General features: G+C 37.4%; 2 protein-coding genes across 2 annotated transcripts in view; one reads left to right on the top strand and one right to left on the bottom strand.

The window, feature by feature from the left end:
- LOC110384279 (mortality factor 4-like protein 1) overlaps positions 1 to 12819 on the bottom strand; it is a 185841-nt gene that overhangs the window by 155150 nt on the left and 17872 nt on the right. The gene's annotated exons all lie outside the window — the stretch shown is intronic.
- Positions 30 to 1031, top strand: LOC135118047 (craniofacial development protein 2-like). The gene has a single exon (XM_064038972.1). The coding sequence runs from the start codon at positions 30 to 32 to the stop codon at positions 1029 to 1031; it is 1002 nt and encodes a 333-aa protein (XP_063895042.1).

The following is a 12819-nucleotide window of genomic DNA, read 5'->3' as shown; positions in this document are numbered from 1 at the left end:
TGAAAGAATGTGTCGTAGATGTTAAAAGAATGAATGATAGATTAATAGCGGTTAAATTAATTGTGGACGGCAAGGCCATAAACGTGATAAGTGTTTATGCGCCGCAGTCAGGCTGCGAGGAGAGTGTAAAGGAGAAGTTTTGGGAGGACTTTGACTGCTTGATGATGAATGTACAGGATAGTGAGGAAGTATATGTGGGTGGGGATTTTAATGGTCACGTAGGAAGAGAGAGCGATGGATATGAGAGAGTGCATGGTGGTAGGGGTTTTGGAACCCGGAATGCAAGCGGCGAGACATTACTTCAAGCTGCCAGTGCCTTCGACCTGGCCATAACAAATACGTGGTTCAATAAACGAGAGGAGCACCTCGTGACATATAAGAGCGGCCACCACGCGACACAGATAGATTACTTCCTGGTGAAGCGGAGTAGTCTACGCTGTGTCAAAAACTGCAAAGTGCTGCCAGGCGAAGCATTAGTCACTCAGCACCGACCTGTGATTCTTGATGTCAAAGTAACTGTCTCGACCAAAAGCAATAAAGATCGGCCCCCTCCAAGGATTAGGTGGCGTATGCTAGAGAAGGAAGAATGTGCTGATGTATTTAGGAGTCAGGTTGTGGAAAAAATGTCAGAAATGAAGGAGATGGAAGGTAGATGTGTGAATGAATGTTGGAGTGAAATGGCAAGCCATATAAGGGAAGTAGCAAAAGACGTGTGCGGAGAGTCGAGAGGAAAAGGCTTGATAGATAGAGATACATGGTGGTGGAATGATGAAGTACAAAAGGTTTTGAAAGAAAAGAAAGTAGCATTCAAAGAATGGCAGAATGTTGAAATAGTGAATGCAAGTCTGAAGGATGACAGAAAGAGAATCTACATGGAATGGAAGAAAAAGGCGGTAGCAGTTGCCAGAGCTAAGGCGCAGGAGAGGTTGTACAACTCCCTGGACAGTCAAGAGGCCAAAAGCTCTACCGAATTACGAAAGAGAGAGAGAGACGATCGAGGACATAACCCACATAAAATGCATAAAAGATGAGTCTGGCAAGGTTTTGTGTAAAGATGAGGAAATAAAAGAGATGGAAGGTTTATTTTGAAAAGCTTATGAATGAAGAGAATGTTTGGAATGGAAATAAGGGCACAAGTTGGTAAGAGAAATTAGCATGGATGAGGTAGAAAGAGCACTTGGAAGTATGAAGAATGGAAAGGCCTTGGGCCTGATGATATACCAGCTGAGGTGTGGAAGGTATTAAAGAAGAACGGATGTATGTGGCTGACTTTATTCTTCAATAAGTTGCTGCATGAAGAAGTCATCCCGCAAGAATGGTGCAGTAGTTCGCTAGTGCCCATCTTCAAGAATAAAGGGATGTGCAAGATTGCGGCAACTATAGAGGGATAAAGCTCATGTCGCATACTATGAAAGTATGGGAGAAAGTGATAGAAAAGAGTGCGAGAAGAGAGTGAAATTACCCAAAACCAATTTGGGTTTATGCCAGGTCGAGGAACAATGGACGCAATCTTCGCACTTCGCCAATTGTGCGAGAGTACAGACGTGTGCACAGGAATCTGCACATGGTGTTCATTGACCTTGAAAGCGTATGATAGGGTGCCTCGGGAAGTGTTGTGGTGGGCCATGAAAGAAAGGTGTGCCTGGGAAATATGTGGAGTTAGTTCGTGCGATGTACAGGCAGTCCTGTACTTATGTCCGATCGTCGGCCGGCAATACTGACCAGTTCAGTGTGGCTGTGGGCCTGCACCAAGGGTCGGCTTTAAGTCCTTACCTCTTCCTGCTTATTATGGACGCCTTGACGGCGGACATACAGGAGGAGGCACCCTGGTGCATGCTGTTTGCCGACGACATCGTCCTGGTTAGCGAAGACGGACCTGAGATCCAGAGCAGATTGGGGAGTTGGCAACAGAGACTGGAGAATGTTGGCTTAAAATCAGCAGAACCAAGACCGAATACATGTTCTGCGATTTCGGCGGTCTGTCCAGTCCTGAAGCCATAGCGCTGGATAACGCACTTCTTCCAGTCTGCTCCGATTTCCGGTATCTCGGTTCGCTTATTCAGGGTGATGGCGAAATAGATCGGACAGTTACGCACAGAATTAACGCAGGATGGATGAAATGGCGGCAGGTAACAGGAACAACTTGTGACCCTCGTATTCCCCTTAAACTTAAGGGAAAATTTACAAGAGTATGGTCAGGCCTGCTGTCTTGTATGGATCAGAGTGCTGGCCACAAAGCGACGAATGAAAGACAATTGCATGCGGCAGAGATGAGAATGTTAAGAGGTATGTGTGGAGTTACGCGAATGGATAGAGTGAGGAATGAGTATATAAGAGGAAGTTTGAAAGTAGCGCCGGTATCAGAAAAACTGCGTGGAAACCGGCTGTCGTGGTATGGGCATGTGATGCGGAGGAATGAGAGTCATGTTGTGAGGAAGGTAATGAGTATGAACGTGGACGGATATAGTGGAAGAGGAAGACCAAAGAAACGATGGATGGATTGTGTGAAAGTAGATATGGTAAGAAAGAATGTTACTTGTGAGATGACGGCAGATAGAAGCGTATGGAAGAAGAAAACATGCTGCGCCGACCCCAAATAAAATTGGGATAAGGGCAGGAGGATGATGATAAAAAACATCTGTCGGGGATGTTGAGCGCGACGCGTTTTCTTGAGGTAATTAAGCAATAAATTTTGTGGCTGGCACCATCGTGAGGTGGGGGCAATTACAGTAGTTAAGAAAATGGATGTTCTCGAGTGGAGAGCGCGTACTAACCGACGTGACTAATTAAAATGAGGGCTTAGGAAAAATCCTACGACGTGACAGCTTGTAATCAAGGGGATAGATTTTTTGTACGTTTTTTCTTTCTGGCCAGAAGTTCGCGGATTAGTGTCGGCGATAAATTACTGGTAATTAAATGTCTTGTCTGGGGTTTAGATGACGGCTTGAGGTTTTTGAAAGGCGCCATTTTGTCTGCATAAATCATTTTAGGGATACAGATTTTCCTGTTGGTATTTTGGTAGATTCTTAAAATTGTTTACATTGTAGATGGTTTGCAGTAACTTACATCTTAGACGGCAACTTACTTAGGCATCCTTTACTTATAAACTTAATCAAACTTTTGGCGAAAATCAAAGTCTAGATTCGGGTAAATCCTTAGAGACATACTTCAATAATTAACCAATATAAGGGTTACCAACGCCAGACATGTTCTTTCTCTGCTGCAAAATTATTCCTAAGATTATTTAACCAAGCCGTTTAGTACCTTCTTGATCAATACGTAATATCAACAGCAACACATAATATTAATAATAATTTATGTTTGTCCGTCCGACATAAAAAAAGATAGAATATAACGAAGTTACACAAACTATCTGACATCGTCGTGTGGTCACAATCAAGCCTTGATGAGTTGAATTATTTATACAGAGTCGCCACTGTGACCATGCTTTGCGTTGATTGGGGATTGTCCAAAAATAAGCTATAAAGAACCTTTGCTCGTGGCTATTTTGGCGGAAATTATATTCCATTTAATTACTGATAATATCTTTTTGCTGTTTTTCTACCTAATAAGCTGTAATAGGGAGTATCCTTCCGTAGCTAGAATGGATTTTTCGTTAGACTTTTCAAGATGCCGTAAATGATCGATTGACTTATAAACTACGTCCGTTTTTAACATAATTTTATGCCTATTAAATGTAACGCGTACCTAACTGAATTAATTAATTAAACCTAATTTAGGTCTGAAAATATCCTATTTCACGTACTCATCCATATTTTTTTGTTTTGGTCAGGGTAGATGTACCTACCTACAATAAAGATTATTATATTCTGTTCTATCCATATTTTGTCCAATTCATAGACACCCTACATCAAAGGGTTGTGACAGATGGCACGTAGCACAAACAGTAGTGATGTCCTCAGGCTATATTCATTATCTACAATATTGTCTATACCGGGAAGGCAAGGTAAGGAGGTACGGGGTACCTTTGGAGTTTGGAAGGCACCTCAGAGGTAGGAAAGACGAGCAGAGATGCCACAAGGCAGGTAGGTCAGGCGCCTTCTTGTAGGTCAAGTAACGTACGGTAGGTGCGACCAAAACAATCAGTTACTTTAAACTAACTAGGTACCTACGCGTTAGAGTTCCTTGACACAACTGTCAAAAGCCTTGATTGATTTGTGGCTTGGTTTAGAAAATATGACATAAGGGAGCGGAGCTAGTAACGTTCCTCGTACCCCGAACATCCAGCATATTAGCGCGCTGCTTTCTTAGGAGATTTTGCGTTACCTATGATATCTCCGCTAGTCATTATGTTCTCCATGGAAAATACCTTTGGAGGTACGAAGGCCCGGGTTGCGTTTGCTAATTGGAACCTTGTTACGTAAACGGATAAAGGGAGCATTATAATTTGATTTTCTATCGAAAAATGTATTTGATATTGTTAATTTTGTTAGCTGTTATGTTTGCTACCCCTTTGTGGTTTCTGTTGGAAGGGGGGAATGTTAAATATTGTGTATTGTATGTGTATGTGTCCTTGAGAAGTAATGGGTTAAAGATAATTTACCAAATAGGCTTTGAGGTATTATGTTAGGACTTGAAGATGTAGTATCCTACTTACTGTGAAAATCTGAATAAGTAAATATATATATAGGTTCCTTACCTGCCTAACAATATGTGTATTAAGTTTGTATATGCTAATAACTTGTGTACTTGTTATCTTAGATATCGAGATACGTAGCTAAGGCGTACATTAAATTGGGCTACGCCACGTATAAATAGCTTCTACCAATGATTTCACTAATTGGCTACCTAACACTCATAGTTTTTTTTACAAGTCGGACAGGCAAAGAAACAAACTATTTCACATTATAATAATTACCTCAAAAGATCTAAAAATTACCAAAACTAAACACTAAAACACCAAATCAATTACACAGATTACACACGAAACCCACAAAAACAAACTCAATTAACACATAACACGATTACCTAGTATACAATTAAAATAATGACTCGCAAGTTAACCCTAAGCGCTGCATCCGTACCTTATTAACCCCCAACCTTTACCGTAACGAGGGCCATGTCATAATATTAACGTTGCGAGTACAGCGACATCACGACAGTCAAACTATTAACATGTCAATAACAATTTGCTGAATTGCTTTTATGTTGTACTTGATATGTGTCCCGGTGGGAAGGGGTGAGGATAGGGTTGAGTCGCGTGTCAGGGTTATTTTGAATTTTCTGTAGATATGAAGGCATGGCAGTGCCGTAAGTTCTCTCGCGGTTGAAATGGTGGGCGTACATAAGCCACTTTTAAATGAAACTTGGCACAGACCTTAGGATTTGGGAATTGACTTTTAACAGTTCCAAGTTACATCAGGGACAAATTAGAACCAATCGTTTTGCAAAAGTAGTGTCCACTTTGACAAATTCTGCCGTATTCACTACTAACTTATTTTACTTACAAAAATAAAAATATGAATTACATGAATTCTAACAAAACTATGCCTGTCTCTAAAACTATAATATAAAAGGGGTTATTACAAAAGCAAACATCTACCACCCCTACAAAGTCAAACAGTCCCAAACTTAAGGGCGACCCCGACAGCCGGGAAATTGATAATTTTCACAACACAGCGGTCATGCAATAATTTATTCATGTCCAAGATATGATCCTGACCGATATTAATATTTATTAGCTATTGTCCCTTTATGTCGTATACTATGAATTAATTGTTAAGTTGTTTGGATTGTAGAATATGTGAAGATAGTTTGGGATTACTATAGTTGTGGATGAGGGACCGCTTAGCTAATTGGTTTTGGGAGTTGACTTGTGTTAGAGGTCGTTTAGAGGATTAGAAGAGTGATGTCGGAATGGGTTGGCTGAAGGTAGATTTAGCGGATATCTTTATTATACGGTGAATATAATGTGAAGTATTCAAGTATGTGCCTCAAAAAAGAATTTTCTGTGAAGGATCAATAACATTTGGAATTTGTAAAAAAATAAGGTCCAAAAGCACTATTAGGTAACTGAAACAAACGCCAAGATGAGACCAACTCTTCCTGTGTTTGTTCGAAACGATTTGTCGTATTGTCTACTGCTTTACTGAAGTCTAGTCTCTTCAGATTTACCTACCCTTGTTATGATCCATATCTTCAATATTCAATTGTTATAATTATAATATCTTGTCTTGTAAGTGTTATATGTATTTATTGATGCAGACGAATTATATTTCACGAACCATCTATCACGTTTCTAACAAAAATGACGTCATAGATGTATCACCAACAACACAATGTATGCAAATAAATACATACAAACATAATAACATATAATAAAGGTGAGTACACAAGCGTCGACGACAGAGATTCTTCTTAGAAACCGAATATTGTCTTTGTCGTGTTCCTAAAGGTTCTAATAATGTGTCACATAAACTTGTATGAGTAAGTTCGCCGGTGAGAAGATATGCTTAGGGCTGTCCAGAGTCCACTGTAAGTTCTTTCTGAAAGCAATTTGGTGTAATGTGGGGAAATATTGTTTCTTATAGTAGAAAAGTGACAAAAAATAGTGGTTCAATTTCATTATTTTATCTTCTGTTCTGTATCTGTTTTCTTCAAAGGTGGAAAATGAACAGATGATGTCCTCCTTTGTCAGACTTTGACTGACTTAAATCCACCACTGTTTTTACTAGAGTCCTTTGTGTACCATGCCGTTGTAATTCTTTCGAGTATTCCGTAGCCTGTTTACCTAAAACACACAGAAATGTCCAAATTGCATCTGAATTTCTTTGTAGGCTGAGGTAAGTTGTACCTACTTTATAGCTAAGAGAAGGTAAACTCAGATTTACCTCACGTATTTTGTTTAGTTAAAAACAGCAGAGTTTTAATCAACATCAACGACAGTCAACATCAATCCAGTAAAACGTCTACGTTATTTAATTTAAGCCATAAAACAAGCCTAATATTATAATTTTGTCTCGCACCTTGGTGACCCTAAGGTCCGTTGGTCACCGCTTCTAAGAACAGGCCTTACATTGTCGCGAATGTCGCTTTTAATTTATTGGGTGACACCCCTGTTTATGGCTTTTTATTATTAATTTTAGTGTTTTATGGCGTACCTGGGCTAAGACTTAAAAAATATTAAAATTTGATTTACAGGTCGAAATAAGTGGCTTTCAAATTATTGGTTTAGGTCCTGGCTTGGTTAAAAAGAAACTGTCTTGTTTTGTGATGGCGACAGAATTTAATGTTTTTTCTTTCTTCTAGATTGAAGACGTTTTTTAAACGTGCTTCACTTAGGATTTTTGTCTTAAGAGATATTTTCATCACACAATAGGTAGGTATTAAAATATAGGTATACATTTTTAAATCTAAATAAAAAGAAAGTTTATAAATTGGGTACACATTCTGCATATTATGGCAGTACATATTTCATATATTTTGCTCTATAGTTTACCAACAATGCATTTATTTTTATTATGCTGCATAAATTGCATTTCTAAACAATTAAGTCTAAATAGGACTCACTTAACCCCTCTGCTCGACAAGATTTTGACATATGACTATACCGTTGATTCGGCGGGATATTTTGAATCGCGACATGGAAGTCAAAAATTTGTACTAACTTTCAACACATGAATTCTAAGTCCGTAATGCCTGATTAGAAGTATTTTACCTATAACTTTAGAGCTCACTTATTTGACAACAACGTGCAAAGGTCAAATGGGGTCAGTTAATTCAGAAAAATATAATAATTACGGTGTTTTTAAGTCTATCGAAAAGTTAGGCATTTCAAATTTGGTGAAAACTTACCAATAAATAATCGCATCACTTTCTCAAACACAACACAAACGTCATATTTATAACATTTTCAATCCATTGCAATACATTTCGTGCACTTATTTATGTTCAATAACTAAAAAATCAGCACATAAAATACACAATAAAAATGAACAATATTTACAAGATCAAAGTCACAGACAAGTAGAGTTTGGAATAGAGTTTTTTTTTTCAATCATCGGTGTGCATTCGATACCTAAATCGGATATTTATTATAAATAATCGAATACCAATTTTACATTTTTTTTTTTAATAGCAACTTATTTCAATTTTATTTATTAATTTTAAATTATTATAGGTTCAATTTGTTTTTGTTGTTAAGAAAAAAGATATTTAAGTTTTATGAAAGTTTTTAGCATTAAATTTTTATATGTATTATTTATTTTGGTGTTGCGTCATTCGTAATAATTTCTAACTTTAATTGAATTTTTATTACCTATTACGGAATTTTAATTTATTCTTATATTATTTCTGAACAATTCTAAGATTTTTGTTTCGGCATAGAGGTATTTAGCCTACTTCAATCGATCTCAGTGGCGTGCACTTGGAGAGGCCTATGTCCAGCAGTGGACTGCGATAGGCTGATGATGATGATGATGATGATGAGGGTAAGCCTGGTGTTCTGAAATATAATGCAATTTGTAACTACCAAAGTAATGTACTTATTTGATGATGAGAAACAATAATAATAATTGATTGATTTTAAAGTCACCAAATATTTTTAACCGAATCCCAAAAAGGAGGTGGTTCTCAATTTGGATGTTTGTTTTTGGTCGAAAGGGTATATTCCCCATATTTGTTATTAGGTCCAGGATCTGATGATGGAAACCTTGAGAAATCGAGGGCAACTCTCGAAAATTGTAAGCATAGATAAGGTTATAACTTGACACTCAGATGTATGTCTGATAACACTATGAAACAGTAAAGGTTTGGAGCTGACCTGATGATGGAGACCAGAGAAGGTCGAGGGATCTCGACAACCGAACTTCTCTCGTCTCCATCTCCTTCACTGTTGCAGAGGCCTCGTAAATACGAATAATATAAGCACAAACACGAGAAAGTTTAAATATTCAGTTGTCGAGTTCCCTCGAACTTCACTGGTCTCCATCATCAGTTCAGCTCAAAACCTTCACTGTTGAATAGTGCTACCAGGCAAACACCTGAGTGATAAGATTTCAACCTATGTATTTCTGCAACTTTCGAAAGTCGCCCTCGATTTCTCAAGGTTCCATCATCAGATCCTGACCTGATGATAACGGGACCACCTCGGAAGTATACGCTATCAAACAAAAAAAGAATCATTAAAATCGATAAATAAATGGCTGAGTAATCGCGTAACAAACATACAAAAAAAAACGGTCGAATTGAGAACCTCCGCTTTTTGGGAAGTCGGTTAAAAATAAGTCGGCGGCGGCCATCTTTCCATCTTGGACCAGCTTTCGATGAACAACGAACTATTTGCCCTTTCAAACAATGAAATCGTCATAAAATTTTGCGATAACTAGGTACACCTAACTACGGCTCTCGTCAAATAGCTTTGCCGCTCAGTTAAAAAGTTGGAAGTAACGAATCGCCATTAAGTTTGGCAGCTCTACAGGAATCCTGCACATAAAACACCCGAAGAAATAAATAAGTCTTCATTTGCCGTCTTCAGAAACCCTAAAAACCGAAGATTTTTTTTATTCCGGCTACAACGTATTTTCTACCACTGATTTTCTAGCATTCTTTTCAAAATAAATTAAGTCATTTTACTTTTCCTAATTTATTTTCAGATTATGGTAAGTACCTATACAAAAGTGCAATTTAGTAATATTATAATATAAAATTATTAAATCGATTCTTTATTTTAACGAATCGGATCATTCGATGCAAAACTTCTATCACCGTCGCCATCTTGTCTATGCGTCTTCAAATTTAAAAAAACAACTAATGTAAACAAACATGGCGAGTTCGATCAGAATTCCCGGTAATTACGATTGGATTTTAAAAAGGTATATTTCTAACGGGATGCTAAATATGAAAGGTTTGAATGCGTAAAAATAATTTAAATTTATTTAGTACTCACAAATGTGGTTTGATTGGAAAGAAAATAAAAATGAGCGTAAATAATTAGGAAAGTGTATGACTGATTCGCAGACCCCAATTGGGGTCTAAACCGAGCTTACGGTGACATTGATGTTCAGACCCCGATTGGGGCAATAATTTTTTGAATTTTTGCAATAATTTTTTTCGAATTTAGACAATAGAAAACACAAAAAAAACAGCACCACCAAAAATTCACATTCCACGTCCAATTCCAAATTCAAAAATTCAAAACAAAAACAAAACGGTCACGAAAGTTGCTCTACTCGGTTTTCCGTGTCGTCCGTCCGTTGTCGCGGCGATACGGCTGATGTACGCGCCCGGCAGCCGGCGGCGCTACGACAAAGGCGCGCGCCATTAACTGATATGACATGACTATAAAGTAACCTCACCGTGGGACGATGACGGCGAGGTGGTGGGATGTGGCTCTACTTTGAATTAAAAAAAAAGATGTGAGTTGAAATTATGTAAATATATACCTGTAGGTGATATTGTTATTTAATATTTGTTATTGTTGGCTTATGATGAACATTTTCCATGTAGAACCTAACTTAAGGAACCTAATTTTTTTCTTACATAGAGATAATATGAACGCTCAGGAGTTATTAAGATACACAGATAGAGACATTGCCCTATGAATTCTAACTAGAGTAAGTGGGAGATCATTTACAAGACAGCAGTTTTCCTCCAAAAAATGCATTTTGTAATTAATATCAGTTATACTTCTTCATTTCTCCTTATTGAATGGTACTGAACTTGAAAAACATAAATTTTTGTGAAGATTTGAAAAGTCTTAGTATCATCTATCGAAAGTCTGAAGTAGAGCCCATTACCAACCGATGCAGATGCACCACAATATTTTGCACCGTACACACATTACGAACGATCATTTCACATTATATTACGCTCGCGATGTGTTGGACGCGTTTTTGCGTGAACCGGGTATCGAACCCGTGTCGATGAGGGCCACTAACCATAAATTTGTGTCGTGCCAACACGGCTCCACTCATAACGTATCAATTGTCTTTATGATCGCAATTTTTATTATTTATGCGTAGCATTAACGTGTGAAGATTTTTATCGATATGTGGCCTTTTTATTTTGAGATGTCTTTGGACTCTGTGGTTCTGTGACTGTGTATTGTATTGACGTTATTCGTTTAAAAAAGTAGTTCTGATCAATATAAAAATATCTAGTAGGTAGTTCGACTCCATTTTAATTTGAAAAAGGTTTTATTCAAATTCAGAATTTTGTAAGTAGCGAAAAATTAAATGTTTCTGTTCCATTTTTAAACCTATCTATCAAGAATAAACAAAAGAATATTGAACAATATAAAGATATTGTTGAACATTCTAGAATTTTATACATTTTTGACATGTCTTCCTTAAAAGTCAGTTTTCAATTTTTTGTCTTTCATTAGCTGATGTATCCTACCTTCAACGACCTAGTCCATTGAATAGTGATATCTAAAAGATAGCGTTAACTGTAATAACTCCCGAGATAGCATGAGAGACAGCTACTGATTCATTCATGGGCTGTGCTAGATATACTTAGATATCGATAAGTTTTGATAACATAGAAGTGGAAACTAGGTAAGAATGGAATTTGAAAGCAAAGATGCGTCTGTCTACATTTGCTTTAGCTTCGTTTTAAGCTTACTTCGCGAAGGTTCCAAGGAGTATGGAAAGGTGTTAAAAGGGGTTTGACTATATCAATGATCAGTACGATGCCTAACTGATAAAAACTGGTGTTAATAGAGCTAAAAATTTTTCTCTATCCCTTTATTATTCTTCTTCTTCTTAGCGTTTATACCGTCTTGTGACGGGGTCCACTTTCCATATCTTCTTCCACTTCGCTCTATTCTGGACATCTTCCTCTATCCCTCACTATTGGCATGGTGATTTTCTAAAGGTCCGTTGATGACTCTGACTGAAATATACAAAATACAAGTTAGAATTATCGATATAGAACAACTAACAGGAGGGCTTTTTAAGGGTGCGGGTCGCATTTCCCCAGGGAGGTAGGTGAAAGTTCGTGATAAAATAATTACAAAACACCTAATAGTAAATACAACAACTTCTAAACTAAAAAGTCCCAGCAAGCATAAATCAAAAGAGCATCCTAACTTCAAGATGGCGTCTTATACATATTTGCGCGCCAAAGTTCCCAGGTGCTCGACAAAACTTATTGATGTATGCTCCCTAACGTGCTGTATGTTATCTGTGCTGTTTTATATTCTGTGCGAGTAGTGGTTAAGTATTGGTTTTAGTCACAGTTTGAATCTATACTAGTATTAATATTATAAAGCCGAAAAGATTAGGTATTAATATGTTTGTTTGCTTGAACGGACATTTCGAATCTATACGTTAAGTGTCTTCTAAGATCTAAAGTTTTTTAGTCCAATCTTAATAAGTATTTTGTGTAGGCCTTCCTCGTAAGCTATCAACGCAAGTGCTAAAACCAAATAATCTGTTACTGTTTTAATCATCTTTCATAGCTGATGTTAAAAAAATTCTTAGTAAGTAGAAGTACAACCTACAACAGCCAAACATTACGGGGACAGGCTTCGGGCTTCATAAATAAATTTCAAAGCAAACATACCATTACTGTCATATCCTGATTGCCATAACCAAAAACGGAAAACAATACACAATTTCCCAATTTATCCGACCCTACCAGCAATTGGTTGATTCACAGAATCACACACATTGATGAACTTCAACGAAGTGTTAAAGAAATAATCAATCATTGGTCAAATTCGACCATTTATCGCCATTTCACGATGAAAAATTACTTATTTGTCAATTCGCTTTTCACCGGAACCAAGGGTCAGTTTAGCAAAAGTACATTTAAAGCTGTTAAAGCATTATCGTCCTTGTTGCTTTAAGAATAAGA

This window comes from Helicoverpa armigera, chromosome 17, assembly GCF_030705265.1.
Source record: "Helicoverpa armigera isolate CAAS_96S chromosome 17, ASM3070526v1, whole genome shotgun sequence".
NCBI lineage: Eukaryota > Metazoa > Arthropoda > Insecta > Lepidoptera > Noctuidae > Helicoverpa > Helicoverpa armigera.
The sequence above is the reverse complement of the archived record's forward strand: the minus strand, read 5'-3'. Positions and strand labels throughout refer to the sequence as shown.

Coding starts and splice junctions, on each gene's coding strand:
- LOC135118047 (XM_064038972.1), top strand. CDS start 30: ATGAATGATAGATTAATAGCGGTTAAATTAATTGTGGACGGCAAGGCC.